Genomic DNA, 22,012 nt, shown 5'->3' with positions numbered 1-22,012 from the left:
CTGCACCTTATTCCTCATAGTTCATTTCACTTCAAGTTTCAAATCATCCAGTATTTTAAATCGTGCCATGTATCCCAAGGTCTAGATCATTAATATCTATTGGGAAGAACCAGGATCCTATCATTAAAACCTGGCAATTTTTCACGTTAATTAACATTGAGAAACATTAGATGCTTTCCAGTTATATGATCTGCAGTAACATTTAAAGAGAAATTCTAACTACTACTTCATAGCTGAAAGAATGACTCACCAAGATTTCACATTTTGAATCTTTTATTGTATCAAATGGCAAAACAAAAATACTGTCAATGAAATACCATTTCCATTCATTAGCAAATTATCTTTTAAACTGTAGAAATGTTAACTACCACATACTGTAACTCCATGGAGAGTGCAGTACTTATAGCAAGCAGTTCCATGCTGTTCCAAAGTGTTGCTTCCTTTTCATTTTCTCAGCTGTATCATCTTTAACCCCAGGAGTACTCTGACTTTGAGGGTTGCACTGGAAATTTCTTCCTCTAGGCAAATCATCCAATCTCTTTTAACTCTGCATGCTGATTGATGGACTCAGCATTTTCTCTGCTTAAGGCACAATGTGGATCTATTGATGCTTCAGCAGATTAGAAGTTTAGATGCAAATCCTATCATAACAATGGGACCTGAAGATGTTCTCTGCTCTCTGAAACCTCTGGTTTCCCCAGAGTGTCAAAGAACCAAGAAAGCTTTATCACAAATCTCACACCTGAAAGGTTACTCCTTTGTGTGGATCCTCTGATGAAGCAGAAGTTTGGATGTTCTTGAGAAGGATTTGTTGCACTCCTCACACTTGAATGGTTTCTCTCCTGTGTGAATGTGTTGGTGTGCACGGAGGGTCGTTGAAGTTGACAGTGATTTGTTGCACACCTCACACTTAAACAGTTTCTCTCCAGTGTGAATACGTTGATGTGCACGGAGATTTGATGACTGGGTGAAGGCTCTGTTGCACACCTCACACTTAAATGGTTTCTCCCTTGTGTGAATCCTTTGGTGTGTCAGGAGAGTAGAAGATAAAGTGAAAGCCATCTCACAAACTTCACACTTGAAGGGTTTTTCCCCTGTGTGAAACCGCTGGTGTCTCAGAAGGCTTGAAGATGATATAAAAGCTTTATCACAAAACTCACACTTGAAGGGTTTCTCCCCTGTATGGATCATCTGATGGACTACGAGATTCCCTAACTGGGTGAAGGTTTTGTCACACACTTCACACTTGACCAGTTTCTCCCCGGTGTGAATACGTTCGTGTACATGGAGGGATGATACTGTGCAAATGATTTATTGCACATCAGGCAGATGAATGGTTTCTCTCCAGTGTGAATGCGTCGGTGTTCACGGAGGCACCATGACTTTGAGAAGGATTTATTGCATACATGACATACAAATAGCTTCTCACCCGTGTGAATGCGTTGGTGTATGTGGAGAGATGATGAGTTTGTGAATGATTTTTTGCACACCTCGCAGGTGAATGGTTTCTCCCCCGTGTGGATACGTTGGTGAATGCGGAGTTGTGATGAATATGAGAATGATTTATTGCACACCTCGCATCTGTATGGTTTCTCGCCAGTGTGAATGCGTTGATGTACATGGAGATTTGATGATTGTCTGAATGACTTGCCACACAATTCACACATGAATGGCTTCTCCCCTGTGTGAATGCGCTGGTGAATCATCAAACCTGATGATTGTGCGAAGCCTCTGTTACAAACTGCACACTTGAAGGGCTTCTCTCCTGTGTGGAGGTGTTGGTGATTCACAAGCATCGATGATTTTGTGAAGGCTCGGTCACATACCTCACACTTGAACAATTTCTTCTCCATAAAGCACCTCTTGAGTTGACAGTTGTACGACAGATGAACCTTGTATCATTGGGGATCTTATAAGCCTATCGAGCCTTACACACACACTTTGCACATAAACACCCTCTCACCTGTAGGAGCGAGTCAGTGCTTCAGCTTGATGAATGTTTGAAGCTCTCACCCCACTTACAGCCTACTCACACTTCTTCCCAAATTCACTCTGACCAATCACCCACATCTGAACCTTCAGAAAGGTTGGTTCTGATGGAAGGCTCCGCACCACTAAGCAGTTTCAGATCTGATGATATGTCAAAGCTCCACTGACCCAACCGATTTCCAGATGATGGTTTCACTGCCCAGTCTTCTCTGTTTTGAGCAATATTGCAAAGAAACCAGATATCTTCCCACAGTTGTGCAGGTGTTCCTTGGCTGATGGTCAGGATCTATCTGCGGTGTCTATCCTTCGTGTTTTCTGGTGTAGTACAGTGCAATCCTTCTGTAAAACAGTAAAAGGAAACATGATTTCCTCCAACTCCCTCTCTTCCTTTGCTGAAGAAGCTGACTCCTCAGACTGTTCCACAGTCAGTACCAGTCTGCTATTCTTCTGTATGGGGGATCAGATACAAATGCTACCAATGCACAAGGGTTTGATCATTTACTCACCATTATTGGTTGAAGATGCTTTAATCATGGTGTCTCACAGTAATGTGCTAATTTCCAGCTGGGTTGAAAACAGGTGTTTGTGGAGCCACTTGCTCCTGTTCTAACAATACCTGGTTACAAGTATAGCTCTGATTGAGAAATAAGTATAACTAATTAGGTTGGACATACATATGCTATTTAGTACATTGACTAGCACACAGCGCAGACAAAAGGGTGTAAACACACAAAGGAAGCTCAGGAGCCATTGTAGTAAATCTCTTCTGAATCCTGTACGAAGCCTTTACACACTTCTGGTGCCCAGAATTGGAAACTATAGTTACAGTGGGGTGAACTGTTCTGTATCAGTACAGCAAAACCCCTTAGCTTTTGTATTCTATGCTTCTATTAATAGAGACCATCAAACCTCTGGTTTTGGTATAAGACACTCAACAAAGGCTTTGTCAGACAATGGTTACACGACTTAGTCTTTCATATCCTGTAACCACCTGTGTTTCTTTGAACCTAGCTCTTTGTCAAAATAATTTATTCAATGCAATACAATATCCTTTTATTGTCAAGGGTTGTTCCTGGAGATTTTCTTGAGGGCTTCTTTTTAATTTTCAAAGATTGCTTGTTTTTGTTTTCAGGGGTGCCTTTTCCATTTTCATGCACTTCATCATATAGTAACGATACCTTCTGTTTTTGAGATGATATACGGGATATTTGGACTCACACTGAAGCGGACTTAGAAGAATTCATCAATATGTTCAATTTTCAGTGATCAGTTAAAGCACAATGAGGAAATCATTGACTTCACAGACACCACAGTATTTAAGTCAGCTTAAGTTAGCGACAAGAGTATTTTTTCCAAAATAAATGATAGACAGCTATCACCCTAAACACACCTTCAACAGGCTATTGAGGTCAAAGCTCATGCATTTCCACTGCATATCCACAAAGCTGGAAAATTGTAACCAGTAGTTACAATCCTATTTTCTGCATCTCCCTTCTCAATCAGATTTAAAATTAATAATTCACACACTGTTTATTATATGAACATGCTCTTCATTTTCCCCACACAGTAGTTCTTGAACTGTGTACAGTTAAGCTAGAGATTCCATGTTCATTTTGAGGAGTTCATTACCTCAGTCATTTCAAGATTTTCAGCCTTCCTTTTGAGTTGAGAATTAGTTTTTTGACAGCTTTAATACTGTTCTCTCTCCCTTACGATCTCCAGCTTCCAAAGTAACCTCCTTCCTCTCACCCCCTGGAGCACCTTTATCTCGCCTCCTATCACAGTCATTGTCTTTTCCTCAAGACCCCTCAGTTCCCAGCAGTAGGAGGTACGCCCTGAGGCCTGGGCATCCTTGCCCCACCCACTCTTTCCTGGAGTGTTGGAGGCTGGGGGGTGACCTTATGGAGCTTTATAAAATCATGATGGGTATCAATCGGGTGAATAGCCAAGATCTTTTTCCTGAGGTGGGAGAATCCAAAACTAGATGACATAGGTTTAAGATGAGAGGGGAAAGATTTAAAAGGGACCTGAGGGGTAACTTTTTCACGTGGAGGATGGTGCATTTATGGAACGAGCTGCCAGAGGAACTGTTGGAGGCTGGTACAATTACAACATTTAAGAAGCATTTAGATGGATGTATGAAAAGCAAGGGTTTGGAGGGATTTGGATCAAATGCTGGCTATTGGGACTATGTTAGCTTGGGATGTCTAGTCAGAGTGGATGAATTGAACTGTAGGGTCTGTTTCTGTGCTGTATGACTTTATAACTATTGACTACACCTGGGGGTGGATCACAACATTCCCCAAAGAGAGAGAGAGGGAGAATGACCATAATCACTCTCAATATCATTCTCATAACAGGTCTACGCTGGGACAGCCTAGGACAGGAACCATGAGACGTGAATGGTTCAGAACGTTTTGGGAGAGGTGAAAGGACAGGGACATCCTGAGAGAGATGTGAATTAACGGAGGCATCCCTGCAGAGAAATAAGGCTATGTGAATGTTGCCGCTCAGAAAAGGGAGCTAAAGGCAGCTGAACCTCCACAGCAGGTAACCTACAGGCAGGCTGAGCTGTCAGTTAATAACTCATAGGGCCCTACTCGTACAATGAGATTCATCTCATGCTCTGAGTCATAGAGTCTTTTGCAAGTCCTGGAGTTCCTGCACCTTTTCCCTTGCGTCACAGCGACCTGTACCCCTCTGACATCTGTCTTTCCTTCTTGTGTTCCTGTCTCCTATGTCCCTGCCTCCTGTGCGTCTGCTGAACCCATCACTGCATTCCATCACAGCCTTGGAAGCTGTGGGTCTTCCTCTTCTGATGTTCTTAAAACTTATCCAAAGATACACATCCCACACTGATGTTGTCAGTTTGAAAGCCTCCAAGGATAAAGAATACTATTCCCACACAGAAACCTGTCAAACATTTACCAGGGGAACTGAGGCAGCAGCTGCAATAAGTGTCCCATCTGAATAAAACTTCAAAGACAAGTTTGAATCCTCACCTGATCTGCTGCTCAGAGTCAACTCCGCTTCACCTGTCCGTTTTGCAAGCTTCCGGAAATTCACGTTGGTCCGGAAATATTTGGATTGGCTGTGAGAGATGTCAATCAGAGAGCCCACCCACTCTCCCAATTCTCTCCTCTTCCTCTTCCTCTTCCTCTTCCTCTTCCTCTTCCAGAGCTAGTTCACTTCCTATAGGGACTGAAAAGCCAGTGAGGAGATGGTGAGTGAAGGAGCAGCTTTTATACAAATTGTATCCCATAATATCCACACCAATCTTCAGGCAGTCTGACTATCCTGTGGGCAATCAGGGGTGGAAATGCACCTTATGTTGTTGATGGTTCATTCTTAAATGTGAAGGGTGATGTATAATTATCTGGGAGGTGCGGAGTGTCTGAGGATTATTACTGAATTCCTATTGCTCAGTTTGGTGTGTTGGGAGCTGGTTATTATCCTGTGGATTGAGAATGGTCATTTCTCCCTGTTTCTTGTCTTTTCAATTCCTTCCAAAATCTCCCACCATGCTATCTCTGTAAGCCCACAGAAAGGAAAAAGATTTACATTCATACAGAACCTTCCACAAGCAGATGTCCTAAGGCATTTTACAGCCTTTTGAAGTATGGACCTTAGTGATATAGGAAATGAAGCAGCCACTGTCTACCCAGCAAACTCCCAAAGCAGCCACCTGAGATTGTAACAAACATAAACACCTAAAGTTACACCTTTCATGCTGCAAAATGCACAATCAGAGTTTTTATAGGAACTAATCCAATGGCACGCTAGGATTCCAAAGCGTTTTGTTACTAACATACAAATTCATGAGTAGAATTAAGTGCTCACTGCACCTCATGGACACAAAGTTTTGGGACCTGTCCTTCGTTTGCTCCCCTAGTGATGATTAACATGGTGAAGGGTTATTTGGGGGATGTATGGTAGTTTTTCTTGAACTTGTTTGACCTGAAGCCATGAGACTCCATGGAGTCAATATTGAGGAGTACCCCACCTGTCATTGAGGTTAAATATTCCCAAGGACAGTGACAGAGGCATCTCGGATGTTTCCAAATTGATAAGATTCGGTGAAACAAACTTACAGTGCCCACTTTGTACTCTGACTGTCTTTCAGTTCATTAGGGAAGATGGGACAGTGGACAGAGGAAAGTAAACATGTCTGCTGTTCATCACTATCCTATGTCCCTGCTGGAATCAGAGTATCTGAAAGTCATCTGGTTCCAACCCACACAGAGGAATAGCAGACAGGCACTCACTGTGGAACAGCCTCTGAGGAGTCAGCCCCTTCAACAAAAGAGAAGAGAGAGTTGGAGATAATCATGTTTCCTGTTCTAAACCAGAAAACACAGAGGACAGATACTGCAGATAGATCCTGACCATCACCGAAGGAACAACTGCACAACTGTGGGAAGACATACAGTCCCTTCACAGCATTGCTCAACACAGAGAAGGTTGGGCAGTGAAACCATCATCTGGAAATTGATCGTGTCATGGGAGCTTTGACATATCAGATCTGAAACTGGTCAGTGGTCTGGAGCCTTCTATCAGAACCAGCCTTTCTGAGAATTTGACTGGATGATCAGGGTGAGGCTGGGAAAAGGTGTGTATTGATCCGAATTTGGTGAGAATCTCAATCATTCTTTCAGCCTCATGAACCAGTGACTCATTCCTACAATTGAGAGACTATCCAAGTGTGAAGTGTGTAAGGAGGGCTCTACAGGCTGATCAGATTCCCTAACACATGTCTAACTGTGAACATAGAACATTACAGCGCAGTACAGGCCCTTCGGCCCTCAATGTTGCGCCGACCTGTGAAACCAATCTGAAGCCCATCTAACCTAAACTATTCCATTATCATCCATATGTTTATCCAATGACCATTTAAATGCCCTTAAAGTTGGCGAGTCTACTATTTTTGCAGGCAGGGCATTCCACGCCCTTACTACTCTCTGAGTAAAGAACCTACCTCTGACATCTGTCCTATATCTATCACAGTGAACCACTGTCAATATACGGACACCTGCATAGAAGAGAAACCTGTCAAGTGTGAACTGTGCAACAGATCATTCTGGTGTTCTTTATTCTTCCTTTTGCGTCAGCATGCTCACACAGGGTAGAAATTATTTATCTGTGATGAGTTTAAGAAATTGTTCTTGCAGTCAGCAGCCCTACATGTTCACCAATGTATTTATACATGGGGGAAATCATTTACATGTGAGGAGTGTGAGAAGTTATTCACACAGTTATCAAGCGTCTGGGCCCATCAAATAATCCATACAGAGGGAAACTCTTCAAGTGTATAGTTTGTGATAAAGTATTCACAAAATCTACAAAGCTCCTGGAACACCAGAGTATTCACACAGGGGAGAAACCCTTCAGGTGTCAGGTCACAGAGTTATACAGCACAGAAATGTACCCTTTGATCCAACCAGACCATGCTGACCATTATCTCAAACTAAAATAGTCCCATCTGCCTGTGTTTGGCCCATATCCTTCCAAACATTTCTTATTCATGCACTCATCCGAATGTCTTAAACATTGTAACTGTACCTGCATCCACCACTTCTTCTGGAAGTTCGTTCCATATACGAACCACTCTTTGTGTTTAAAAAAAATTGTCCCTAATGTCTTTTTTTAAATCTTTCTCCTCTCACCTTAAAAATATGCCCCCTAGTCTTAAAATCCCCAACTCTCAGGAAAAGCACCTGCCATTCACCTTTTCTATAGGTGACCTTATAAACCTCTACAAGGTGACTCCTCAACCTCCTAAGCCCCACTGAAAAAGTCCCAGCCCATCCATATAGCTCAAACCCTCCAATGCCAGCAACATCCTGGTAAATCTTTTCTGAATTCTCTCTAGCTTAATAATATCCTTCCTATAACAGAGATTTTAAAAGTTTCATTTAATTTAGTTCTCTCATCATCTTTTCTGTCAGATTTATCCATTTTCACTGTTCTGCCGTTTCTCATGTGTTTTCTGTGTTCATCAGTAACTGCTGTTTAACAGTCTAGGCAGAAATACTAGGCGGAATCTTCTGAGCCAATGAACAAGGTGGGGAATGGTGAGAAAGCTGGGAGAAGTGCGTGAGGAGCCAGTGAAAAGCTTTTCACAAGGTGCCGTTTTCCAACTGAATGTTGAACCATGAGACGGGATTCTCACTAGGGAGTGGTGAGAGAGCTATTTATGTACATCAACATCCTCATTATTTTATCACCTTTCCTCATTAATATGCAGTTTCCCATTCCTTCTATCCCCCCGATAGAAACCAGAGAGAGACAATTCCCAACATGAACATCCGTGTAGGTTCCTGGTGAGTCCAGTTCACTTCTTGCTCCTCCAGACCTCCATCCATCACCAACGTCTCAGGGCACATGCCATGGGCAATGTAACAAATCATTCTCAGACTCAACTCATTTCCTTACACACTAACGCGTTCACACAAAGGAGAAACCACTCATCTACCAACTGTGTGACAAATTATTCTCACGGTCGTCGAACCTCGATCACTAATGCCTTCACATAGGGGAGAAGACTTTCAAATGTTAAGTGTGTAATTAGAGCTCAACACAAATGTCAGGCCTGGTGAAACACCAGCACACTGTCACGGGGGAGTCAAAAGCATTCAAATATGACGTGTGTAAGGATCAATGTTGGATCGCCGTCGCGTTCACTTGGGGCAAAGCCAAGTGAGGTGTGTGACTGAGCCTTCACACAGTCAGTGACACTCATCAAATGGACACATCCTGAGGAAAAGTTCTTTACTGAGGTGTGTGACAAAGACTTCATTCGTGATATACCAGATGCCTCGTACTGGAGAGAAACCATTGAATGTGAGGTACGCAGCTGTGTTTTCACACTGTCAGTGATACTGATATGTCCACATAATACAACATGTTTAATGAGGGCTTTGTAATCATTGGTCCTGATGCATCACCAACATATTCCTTGTGGGGCAAAACTGTTGACATGTGAAATCTGTGACATTGTCTTCACAAACTCATTGAAGCTCCTGTTTCCTTAGAGAATTTCCATAGGGGAGTGACCGAGTGTAAAGTCTTTGACTTTCCTGCAACACCAGAAGTTTGCAGCAGAGCAAAAAAAAACTTCCAGCATGATATTTGTGACAAGACTTTCACCCTCCACCCAATTTCCTAAACTACTAATCATTATAAACTCATCTAAAGTGCGTGACAGGGCTTTTACACAATCAGTGTATCTCCTGGTCCATCAATGCATTCATGCAAGGGAGAAACCTTGTCAGTGTGAGTTGTGTAACAAAGACTTCACACAATTGTTGGACTTACTGGAACATCAGTGAACTCACACAGTAGACAATGCTTCTAGTATAACGTGTCAGGATTGTTTCACCTACTCCTCGCTCATCATACACCAACGTCTCCATATGGACCTGGAGTGTCACCTGCTTCTGTTGCATTGAGAACTGACGGTGTTATTTCTCCTCCAGTGCTCACACAGAGAAGCTATCATTCGAAAGCACTGCCTGTCTCAGCAGGATCTGTCTCAAACCTCTCCCACCATTAGTCCAAACATTTCAAGAATGTGTAACCTTTAACCTGATGACCAAACACCACCAAAAAAAGTCATCAATTTGTATAGAAGCTCCTGTATAAACTCAGCATCCTATGAGTGCAGCATCAGATACAAGCCATTCACTGACTCTCTGACCAAGAAGACACTCGGATACTCAGTGGTTAGAAAGCCTTCAGCTTCTGATCGACCAGCACAGGCACCTGTGGGGACCTGTTCCTGGGGTAGTAATAGAGGTATTTCAATTTGCCTCAGTGTCTCTGGTCTACGAAAAGGGAGTATCAGCCAGGAATCCTGTTCTCAGTGAGCCCAGCAGGGAAGTCAGGCAGAAGGGCTGAATGTGTCTCAGCTGACAGTCTTCATTGTCTCACAACATTCACTGTCTGGCTGTCCACATGCTGAATGACCATTCAAACAGAGCACTAGAGGCCAATCAGTGTCCACAGTCTGTCCTCCAGGTCAGTACCTTGAGGATTTGGGGGGGGAAGTGAGAGGACAACAGCCTGCATTTAGTGTACCTCCACATAGTGAAACATCCCAAAGTGTTTCATTGAGACTTAATTGAATAAAAATTAACAGTGAGACAGAGAGGAGATACTGGGAGGGGTTGAACAAAAATATGGTTAGAGGTCGGTCTGACAAAGGTGCTTAGGTAGACAGAGATAAAGATGCAGAGAGAGTTTGGGAGGGAATTCTAAATGCCTTTTCACATCCAAGGAACATCTATTCCAAGCACTATTACCATGGGCAGGGAGGGCACATGGAAGAGGAACCCTTCAGGTGTGAGATTGTGTTCAAGCTTTAATGATGCCTTTGAACATCCTGAGACTTTAGAGGAATCACGCAGGGTGTGAGAGACTCGATCTTCACCCCTCTTACCCCTTCTCTGCTTTCTCCCCAGTACTGCTGCCTCACAGTGCCAGGGACGTGGGTTCAATTCCATTCTCGGGCGACTGTCTGTGTGGAGTTTGCACATTCTCTCCGTGTCTGCGTGGGTTTTGTTCGGGTGCTCTGGTTTCCTCCCATAGTCCAAAGATGTGCAGGTTAGGTGGATTGGCCGGGCTAAATTAGCTGTAATGTTCAGGGATGTGTAGATTAGGTGTGTTATGGGGGGATGGGTCTAGATGGGATGTTCTGAGGGTCGGTGTGGACTTGTTGGGCTGAAGGGCCTGTTTCCACACTGTAGGGTTTCTATAATTCTATGGTTTGTAGATAATGCAACTCTTTCTTGAATACCTCCATTTAACCTGCCTCCCCCACACTTTCAGACAGAACAGTCCAGACCCTAACCACTCACTGTATGAAATCTTTTTATTTGTGTCTCCACTATCACATTTGCCAATCAACTTCAACTTGTATCCCATTGTTCTTGATCATTTCACAAGTGAGACGAGTTTCTTCCTGTTTGCACTGTCCAGAACCCGCATGATTTTGAAAACGCCTGTCAAATATATGCCTAACCTTCCCTTCTCCAATGAGAATGGTCCTCTCTTCCAGTGTGAACAGTCCTTTCCTGCAATCAAGTCCCTCATTCCTAGAGCCATTCCCATGAATCTTCATTCCACCATCACTAATATCTTCAACTTATTGAATCTGTAGAGCCCAGAACTAGATGCAATGCTCCAGCTCAAGCTAAGTCCATGTTTAGTTTGGGTTTAGTTTTGCTATCTTGCTTTTGTGATTTGTGCCCCTGTTAATGAACAGTGGGATGCCATTTGCTTTATTAACCACTCTGTCAAACTCTCCTGCCACCTTCACTGATTTTGCACAGTTCCACCAAGGTCCCACTGCTCCATACCTTTTTTAGTATTGCACCTTTATGTTAGTTTGTTTTCCTGTGTTCTTTGTACCAAAATAAATCACTTCACACTTCTATTGAAGTGAAATTCTGATCACAGCCCCTTTTGAAATTTTACAGCATCCTCTTCACAGTTCAGAATATCTGAGTTTAGTCTAAATATTATATTAAGTGTAAAGTATTTAGTGTAAAAATTATATCTCAGGAAGAGTTCACAACAACCCTGGAGAACTCTGATATAAACCTTTCTCCAGCTTGAGAAATATCCATTAATCACTCCTCATTGTTTCCTGTCACCTGGACCATGTTGCATCCGTGAAGCTACTTTCCTTTGCTTCCATGAGTTCTCACTTTTCAGGTTTGGGTTTGGAGGGTGCTGCTGGAGGTTTGGTGAACTTCTGAAATTTGGTGATATGACATATCTAAGACATTCAGAATTCTTCAAGCTACTGTTCCTGCCACTCTTAAGATGCACTCTCAAAGCAATGCAATGCCACCTGAACACTAGAGATCTCCCTTAAGCAACCCCAACTCACCGTATCTGAACGCTGTCCTGTTCCACTGTATTATCTGCACAACAGTACTCAAGCTGTGGCCCAACCAAAGTTCTGTACAGGTCTGACATAACCTCTCTGCTCCTATAATCTATAACATGAATGATAAAAGCAAGTGTCCCCCATGTGCCTTCTTAACTACCCTATTGATCTGTCCTGCCATTCATTTAGTACTCTCTTGTCTTGTTCCTTCTTCCAAAATGCATCACCTTACATTTATCACCTTAACAATAAATGATGCAAATGATAAATTTACATTAGCTTTCCTCATTGTTTGCTGTACCTACATTTGAACCTTTTACAATTCATGCACTAAAACAGCCAGATCCCACTACATTTCAGAGTTCTGCAAGCTGTCACTGTTTAGATAATTTGCCTTTTTATTCTTCTTGGCCAAAATTGACCATTTCACATTTTTCCCATGTTAATACTCCATATACCAGATCCCTACTCTAATTCAAATTTGCAACCATATCTTCCGTCCGTTCACATCTCATTTACACAAATTGTAAACAGCAAGGTGATGTATACTGTACATCTGGTTTTGCTAAGAACGCTCACAATGATTTATCACCAGTACGGCCAACTTTTCAGTGATGATGCAGAATGTAGTGTGGAAAGAAGGAAAGGAAAGAATTTATTTGTATAGAGCTTTCATAACAGAAATTGCAACAATTAAATGCAGTAATTTTAAAATGGAATAATTGCCAAATTTCACACAGCAACATCCCAATGGGATAACAACTGGATAATCTGTTTTAACATGTCCATTGAAGGATAAATAGTAGTCAAGACACCAGGAAGACTCCCTATTTTTATTTTTGAAAATGCCAAGTGATCTTTTATATCTACTTGAGAGGACACGTAGGCTTTAATTTAAAGTCCTCTTGAAGATGGTGCCTCTGATAATGGAACATTCACTCAGCACAGCAGTGAAGCATTAGCCTAAATTGTGTGCTAAGTCTCTGTAGCAAGACTTCAACTGGGTTTTCTGAAGCTGAAGTAGTTAACATCCTGGACAGGAATTTACTGGGAGATTTGGGAACCCAAAACTAGGGGTAACATGACTGGCTTAGCAATTATCCGAGGGATAGCCTCCTAATTGGCTACCTCCACTCTTGCTGTTTCATTAAGAACAGTGGGCAGGTTTTCATTGCTATCGGCCTAGTGCTGGGTCTGGCAGCTCTGAAACCTCACAGCACAACTAGGAGAGCTGGGCATTGCTGAAGCAGCTTAGGGAGCAAGAAGTCTCAAGAGAATTAAGTAAGAATTAGCAAATTAGAGGGCAAGCTATTAAGGTCCTTGCCAACAACATGGGGCTGTAGAGATGACCCTCCTTGCTTATGGCTCCCTTTACAATGGAGCATGGTGGTGGCTGGAGCCCAACATGAGCCCAGATGGTGCCAGCAGCAGCTGGTGGTGAAGGATGGTGGAGTGGTGGTCAGGGCCAAAGCCTCGCGAGCAGTGGCAAAGCCAAGTGGACCTGACGAAGGTCAGCACTGGCCGAGGTGGCTGGCAAGCACAGGCAAATCTCAGCCCAGCATGGGTGAAAGCATGTCCAATGTAATAGAGAGTGAGCCCTCTTGGGAAAGCCCAGTTTGGAGCATCTGCAGGCTTAAGAAAGGACTGTAATGTTTGACGTTTTAACTTTTTTTATAATTTTCCACTTGTATACTAAGAAGACTGTAATGCTGAACTTTTTAAACTTATTTCTTTATTTTTCTACATCTGCAATAACATAGTATACCTAAAACGGTGCCATGTGAGGTGACATTGTACTTTTCGTTGTGTACTTTTCACTGTACTTTTGCACCCTTACTTGAGTGCGTGTGACAATAAAACCTAAATCTAAAATCTAAAATCCTGATTCTAAGGAAAACTGAAAATTTTGGACCAGTGCCTCCACAATCCCCAGTCCAGCCAAATAATCTCTTCCCCAAAGGCAACCTATTGTTCATTTGCCATTTTGCCTGACAATTTTTGATTCCAATTCATCTGGTGAGATGCATTCTTATTACATTGTAGTTCTCCCCCAGTTAATCATTCTTATTCTGATTTGACCCTTGTCTTTCTCAAGCACCACACCCAAACTTTCTGATACAGTGATCAGTGTCCTCCAAGTGTACCTCTCCTGACACTTGTACCTGCACAGGTAATGTACTATCCTGTCTCTGGCCACAGAAACGTTTGTCTATTCCCAGAACTATCGAATCTGTTATTGCTTTTCGAGCTTTCAGTTTATCTCCTTGTATGGCTGAGCCAGCTCTGGTGCCATTTATTCCCCAGATCACCCCTTTCTTTCATCAGGATTGAGAGCTTCATACTAGTTGGAGAGTGTGATACGCTCAGGGGTCCTACACTGCCTGCCTTCCTGACACTTCCTAAATGCAGCCCTGAACAGCCCGACTCCAACTTTAATGTTACGGCCACTGTGCTTGTAAACTGAGCCAGCTCTCAGGAGTGGGCTTGGGGTAGAATCAGACCCGGCTTTGGTTGGTGATGTGAATTATAGACAGAACCTCTTTAGGTGACGCTGTTTGACTAATACCATGGGAATGTTTGTATACTCCTGTCTGGGTATGGTGAGGGAGTGGGTCTCTACAGACTCAAGTTCCCTCAGCACATTTTAACTCGATGTGATAATGGTGTGATATGTTCACCTATACTCTTCCACGACTCATTTCATGTTCTAGGAAAGATCTGGAGTCACTTTCAAAAGGTTTTGTTATTTTGGTTGATTTAAAGTATAGTGTAAGCTGAATATTCTGGTGCTGTTTGTCTGTTTTATCAATCTTCTGTAATAATTTATAATTCACAATAAGTTCACTGTTTAGTTTAATTTGCGCAAAGCAATTTCTTAGCATTGTGGGTCCTATTCCTATCCTGAGTGAAACATTTGCCAGCATTTGGCCCATATCCTTCTAAACCCTTCCTGTTCATAATACCCATCCAGATGCCTTTTAAGTGTTGTAATTGTACCACCCTCCACCATTTGCTCTGGCAGTTCATTGCATGCACGCACCACCCTCTGCATGAAAAAGTTCCCCTTAGGCCCCTTTTAATTCTTTCCTGTCTCACCTTAAACCTATGCCCTCTAGTTTTGGACTCTCCTACCCTGGGGAAGAGACTTTGACTATTCACTCTATCCATGCCCCTCATGATTTTATAAACTTCTATGAGGTCACCCCTCAGCCTCTCACACAGCAAAGAAAATAGCCCCAGCCTATTCAGGCTGTCTCTGTAGCTCAAACCCTCCAATCCTGGCAACATCTTTTCTGAACCCTTTCAAGTTTCAAAACATCTTTCCTACAGCAGGGAGACAAGAATTCAATGCAGTATTCCAAAGGTGGCCTAACCAATGTTCTGTACAGCCACGACATGACCTCCCAGCTCTTATACTCAGTGAATTGACCAATGAAGGCAAGTGTACCAAACGCCTTCTTCACCTGGGACTCCACTTTCAAGGAACTATGAAGCTGCACTCCAAGGTCTCCCTGTTCGGCAAAACTCCCCAAGACCTAGAGTAAGAGTCCTGTGCATAATATATTGCTCAATGTCACTGTGAGCTGGGATGTATTTTTCTGCAGGGGTCCACAGTTTACACTTCTCATATCTCCCATATCCTTAAGAAAGGAACGCTTGCATTAATATATCAACTTTTACATCCTCGGTATATAAAAATGCATTTTACAGCCGATGAAATGAAGCATTGTCAAAAACTGATTTCACGAATCGCAAGTTCTCCACTCGTTCTAACTTCTCTCTAAACCTTCCATCAGTAACTTTCAATCTCTGCTCCCTTGTAATTAACTTTTGTTCAGGGAAATAAAACTGAAAGAATCCCAACAGCTGCCTCTGCTACTTTATTCCTTAAAATGTGAGTAGACTCTAGGAGTAAGGAAAAACCTACAGGGTAGGTAATGATAGAGAATTCCAACGTCAGATAAAAACCTAAATCCCACTGGCTCCAATACGGCCATATTTCAGAACAGCCATCAACCATTCTGGTATTTTTCAGAGACACTGAGCAGCGCAGCATGCTCCCACCACAATGTGCTGTGTTTGGAAGACTCTGTCCCCTATTTGTCCTGGTTCTTCGTCCATATGCACCATCTGATGACATTGAGGTCAGTATTTCGGGAATGTCTGAGTGACTGAGGTGGGTGAGTCTTGATCCTGATCCAAAAGTGACACAGATTAGTGAGTGTTAGCCAATATTGTTCCTGGTTCTCTTTCTTTAAATGTTGTCCCTCACTCCTTTGAATTGGCTGTTTTTACCACTCTCCTCAAAATACCAAAACCTGACCCCTCAGTTCATGCAAATGATGATATCTTCAACACCATTTTTGTCTCCAAAGACCTTCAATGTCATGTCACCTCCAAATTGTGGAAAGGGTCATGTGTCAGGTGGGAGGTGAGAGGCAGAGTGAAATGTCTTGCAGAGTGTGTCACCAGGCAAGGTCAAAAGGATGGAGAAGTCAGCTTTGGATTGGGGGGTCATTCCCATAGTCAGTCACCGAGTGACAGTCTGCCACCAGGTACAGATGTGCCCTGAGCACATACACCCCAAGAGCGTTCCCCCCCCACCCCCTCCTTTAACCCTCCTTTCTGTGCCCATTTCTCCCATGTTACTCCTTCCAGTACTCACTCTTTGTACACATAGTGATCCTAGCACTCCACATGATCACTGCCTTGGATGTTATGGGTCTTCCTTCTGATCTGCTATCAGACACGTCCACTGCTACACATCTCCCACTGATGTTGTTAGTTTGAAAGCCTCTGAGGATGAAGAATGCCATTCCCACACTAGAAATCTCTGTCAAACATTTACCAGGAGAACTGAGACAGCAGCTGCAATAAGTGAGGTTTTATTCAGATGGGACACTGACAAGTTTAAATCTCCACCTGATCTGCTGCTCAAAGTCACCTCCATTTCACCGGTCAGTTTCCCAAGCTTCAGGAAACTCATGTTGCTGCAGAAATATTGGGATTGAGTGTGAGAGACGTCAATCAGAGAGCCCACCCACTCTGCCCATTCTCTCCTCTTCCTCTTCCAGAGCTGGTTCACTTCCTATAGGGACTGAAAACAAGTGAGGAGATGGTGAGTGAAGGAGCAGCTTTTATACAAATTGTATCCCATAATATCCACACCAATCTTCAGGCAGTCTGACTATCCTGTGGGTAATCAGGGGTGGAAATGTCCCTTATGCTGTGTGAGAAGATCCAGCTGAGAGAGCTGTTTACTTGGTGCTTTGTGCTGAACTGTTTGACTGGAGCTGTGTGTTGGATATTGAGTGTGTTTATTGGAAGCATTTCCCTTCTGATGAACAGGCTGAGTTTTGTTGATGGCTTATTCCTGAATATGACAAGGTGAGGTGTAGCTATCTGGGAGGTGATGGAGTTTTACTTATTTCCTATTGTTCAGTTCTCTGTGTTGGAAGCTGGTCAATATCCTGTGGACTATTAACTTGTTTGAATCATCTTCACTCTTATGGAACTAGTGCAGTTCAACCACTTAGAAGGGCAAGAGCAGTATACATGCAGAATGTCACTCCCTGTAAACCCCCTTGAACTCACACACAGTCCTGACTTAAAAGTGTCTTGGTAGTTCTTCTCTGTACCTGGCATAAAACTTCGCAAACTTGCTTTCTGAAGTCTGTGTGGATTGATCTACACCCTGTCCATCCTATGGAGTACAATGATTCTTGAAGGGAGGTCACCTTTTGAAGGGCCAATGAAACATCGACAACAAGTGCTGGACTGGGCAATGACACCCACATACTGTGAAAAAAGCCCCAGGTGTCAGCCCCTTCAGCAAAGGAGAAGAGGGAGTTGGAGGTAATCATGTTTCCTTTTCCTGTTTTACAGAAGAATTGCACCCAGAGAATTCAGAGAAGATAGTCACTGCAGACAAATCCCGGCCACCACTCAAGGAACAGCTACACAACTTGGGAAGACATCTAGTCCCTTCACAGTTTAACACAGAAGGTTGGGCAGTGAAACCATCATCTGGAAATCTATCGGGTCAGGGGAGCTTTGACAGATCATCAGATCTGAAACTGGTCAGTGGTGTGGAGCCTTCCATCAAAACCAAACTTTATGAAGGTTTGGCTGTGGGTGATCGGTCAGTGTGAAGCTGGGAAGAAGCGTGTGGTCTCCAAATGTTATGGGAGCTTCAATCATTCATGAAGTACTGACCCATTCCTACATGCTCCGTTGAAGTGTGAGAAGGCACCACAGGCTCATTCGCACAAGGTGCATCTGTCCTGAAAGCTGTTAACACAAAATTAGCTTCATGGAAGAGAAACCATTCAAATGTACGGTCTGTGACCAAGCTTTCACAAAGTCAACAACACTTGTGAATCACCAACGCATTCACACTGGAGAACAGCCATTTAAATGTAAGGTATGTGAGAAATCATTCTCATGGTCATCAACTCTCCGAGCTCACAAATCAGTCCACACAGGTGAGAAACCATTCACTTGTGAGGTGTGTGGCAGATCATTCTTGTACTCATCAACACTTCATAGACACCAACACATTCATACAGGGGAGAAACCTTTTATTTGCAAGATCTGCAACAAATCATTCTTACAGTCATGGGCTCTCCTTGAACACGGGCGCACTCACACAGGGGAGAAACCCTTCACATGCAAGGTGTGCATCAAATCATTCTCTGATTCATCAGCCCTCCGTGTTCACCAACGCATCCACACAGGAGAGAAACCATTCAAATGTGATGTGTGTGACAAATCATTCTCTGATTCCTCAACCCTTCGGAAACACCGACGCATTCACACAGGAGAGAAACTATTCATGTGTGATATGTGTGACAAATCATTCACATATTCATCAACCCTCCAAACGCACCAACGTATACATACAGGAGAAAGACCATTTATGTGTGAAGTATGTGGGAAATCATTCTCTGATTCATCAACCCGTCGCAAACATCGCTACATTCACACAGGAGAGAAACCATTCACATGTGAAGTGTGTTTCAAATCATTCTCTGATGCATCGGCTGTCCGCAAACACGGACTCATTCACACAGGAGAGAAATCATTCACGTGCGAGGTCTGTGACAAATCGTTCCTAAGGTCATCGATCCTCCTGCACCATCAGAGGATTCACACTGGACAGAAACTATTCACGTGCAAGATGTGTGACAAATCATTCTTGTACTCATCAACCTTTCATAGACACCAACAAATTCACACAGGGGAGAAACCCTTTACTTGCAAGACTTGCAACAAATCATTCTTGCAGTCATGGGCTCTCCTCGAACACCAACGCATTCATACACGTGAGAAACCATTCACATGTGAGGTGTGTATGAAATCATTCTCTGATTCATCAAACCTCCGAACACACCAACGCATTCACACAGGAGAGAAACCATTCACATGCAAGGTGTGTGATAAATCATTCTCTGATTCATCAACCCTTCGGAAACATCGACGCATTCATACAGGAGAGAAACCATTCACCTGTGAGATATGTAACAAACCGTTCACATACTCATCGAGCCTCCGCATACATCAACGTATTCACACAGGGGAGAAACCATTCACGTGTGAGAAGTGTGACAAATCATTCTCTGATTCATCGGCCCTCTGCAAACACCGACACATCCACACGGGAGAGAAACCATTCACGTGTAAAGTTTGCTACAAATCCTTCTCGAGGTCTTCAACCCTCCTGTTGCATCAGAGGATTCATGTAGGGGAGTAACTGTTCAGGTGTGAGGTGTGTGGGAAACCTTTATCAAGATCATTGAACCTCTACACTGACCGACAGATTCATACAGAAGAAACTATTCAATCATAGGATGGGCCAAATATCGTTCTTTGCGTCATGGATCCTCTGTGCACATAAATACTTTCACACGGGACAACCCATTCATTTGTGAGATGTGTCAGAAACTTTCTCCTTATCATCAGAACTCTGCAACTACCAAAACAGTCATACCAGAAAGAACCTGGTCAAGCACTTGAGGAGTGACAAATCATTCTCAAGTTCATCACCTCTCCACAGACATCCACACCAGGGACAAACCATTCATATGTGTTGTGCATCAAAAGCATTCTTGTTATCATTGTACCTCCACACACATCAACGCATACGCAGGCAAGAAACCACTCAAGTGTGAGGTGAGTGCAAAATTGTACTCTCAGCCTTTGATTCTCCCGATCTATCAAAGGATCTCCACAGCTAAGAAACCATTTACGTCTGATGTTTATGATGAAGCTTTTTTGGCATCTTAAATTCTTAATTATCATCAAATGATTCATACAAGGGAATAAATCTTTGAATTAAGATGAGACTTTCACCCATTGACCAAACCTCCTAAACCATCAGTGGAGGCACAATGGAGAAAAAAATGTTTTGTGTTGCATGTGACGAAGTTTTTCATGCAGTTTTTCTTATGCTCCTTTAACATATTTGCACAGCAGAGAAACCCAGTTGGTATCAGCCTTCACACAGTTGGTGGACCTGCCAGAACATCAGAGAACTCAACCAGGCAGGTTCTTGCACATTTGTTGTTGAGTGTGTGAACCTGCACACAGTCTCACGGTGCAGGGTGTTCAGTGGGACTGGGACACAGAACAAGAAGCAGCTTTCACTCCCATCAAACACCTAGTGATGACATCACCAGTGCTGAGGGATTATGATGTCAACAATGGAGCCACCCTGCAGTGTGATGTCAGTGACACAGGACTTGGAGCAACCCGTTGTGTTTGTATCCAGAGAGTTAACACACACTGAACAATGATGTGCACAGACTGAGAAAGAGAGTTTGATGTTGTCTTTGCATATCAACGTTTCAACCATATCTGTTTCAGGTCAGGAAGTCCTCAATATTGACTCAATGGAGTTTCAGGACTTCAGCTCAAACAAATTCAAGGAAAATTACAACTGTCCTCCCATTTGATGAATGAATACTTCACCATGTTCATTGTCACCAGGGAAGTTGACTAAGTATAGATCCCAAAACCAGGTGTCCATGAGATGCAGTGAGCCATAAGCAGCCGTAGGATTGTACTCCACCACACTCTCATAGCCCAGCACAGCCCTTGTTCAATGACCACCATCGTATACTCCTGAATCAGGGTCCTGGCCACTGTGCTATCTGGGTATAACAATAACTTGTATTTCTGTAGTGGCTTTAGCAATGTAAAAGCTCCTGGGTGCATGTGGGGCAAAATATGATGCAAGCCACGAAAGGTGATACAACCAAATACTTGGAAGTATCCTGAAGAAAGGGAAAGATTGGGACAAGGTTAGTGGGGAAAATTACAGAGGTTATGATAAATTATGGGTTTGAATCATGCTCCATGGATTTGGGCACCGAGGCTGACATTCCAGTACAATCGCGAGATGTGCTGAACCGTCAGCAATGTCAACTTTCAAATGAGATGTTTAAACAGGGAACCTCTACTCGTTCTAAAACCTGTGTATTTTCACTACTTTGAGACCGAACAGGAGAATTACTTCTGGTATCCAGTCTGACCGTAACCTTTCAACATCATCAGTAAAGAAATTAGCTGGTCATTATCACATTAATCTTTGTGGGAGTTTGCTGTCCTGTTGGAGCCACGTTTCCTACATAACAACAGTGACTACATGTCAAAAATACTTCTTTGGCTTTAAAGTGCTTGGGGGTGTCTTGTGGTCGAGACAGGCATGATAGAAAGGAAAGTCTGTGTTTTCCTTATGAAAAGGTAACTGAGGCAGAGTGATGGGAGGTCTTGGAGGGATTTGAAAGGATAGGCATAATCCAGAACCCAACACACGCAGGAGACCTGATCATTCTCAGTCCACAGGATAATAATCAGGTCCCAACGCACACACAAATCTCAACACCAGGAAATCAGTAAGAATCCTCAGACACTCTGCACCTCCCAGATAATTACACCTCACCTCCTCATATTTAGGAATGAGCCATCAACAAAACTCTGGAAATCAGAAGGGAAATACTTCCAATAATAAACACTGAATATCCAACACACAGCTCCGGTCGAACAGTTCAGCACAAAGCGCTGAGTAAACAGCTCTCTCAGTTGGATCTTCTCACACAGCATAAGGGACATTTCCACCCCTGATTGCCC

The 22,012-nt window shown here is 43.1% G+C and overlaps 1 protein-coding gene and 1 pseudogene across 1 annotated transcript; one reads left to right on the top strand and one right to left on the bottom strand.

Moving 5' to 3' along the window:
- Nucleotides 1-294: 294 nt before the first annotated feature.
- On the bottom strand, nucleotides 295-5,142 carry LOC109917761 (annotated as a pseudogene).
- Nucleotides 5,143-7,906: 2,764 nt separating this feature from the next.
- On the top strand, nucleotides 7,907-21,467 carry LOC109917760 (zinc finger protein 271-like). Its single transcript, XM_048616795.1, has 2 exons — nucleotides 7,907-8,834; nucleotides 17,768-21,467. Exon 2 carries the CDS (start codon nucleotides 18,195-18,197, stop codon nucleotides 19,632-19,634), a length of 1,440 nt encoding a protein of 479 aa, XP_048472752.1. The 5' UTR covers nucleotides 7,907-8,834; nucleotides 17,768-18,194; the 3' UTR covers nucleotides 19,635-21,467.
- The last annotated feature ends 545 nt before the right edge of the window (nucleotides 21,468-22,012 follow it).

Source organism: Rhincodon typus, chromosome 35, assembly GCF_021869965.1.
Source record: "Rhincodon typus isolate 14 chromosome 35, sRhiTyp1.1, whole genome shotgun sequence".
In the NCBI taxonomy this organism is placed as follows: domain Eukaryota; kingdom Metazoa; phylum Chordata; class Chondrichthyes; order Orectolobiformes; family Rhincodontidae; genus Rhincodon; species Rhincodon typus.
Note: the sequence above shows the minus strand (reverse complement) of the source record. Positions and strands in the feature narration are given on the sequence as shown.

What these genes read in the sequence shown, in the direction of transcription:
- LOC109917760 (XM_048616795.1), top strand. Translation starts at nt 18,195, where the DNA reads ATGGAAGAGAAACCATTCAAATGTACGGTCTGTGACCAAGCTTTCACA.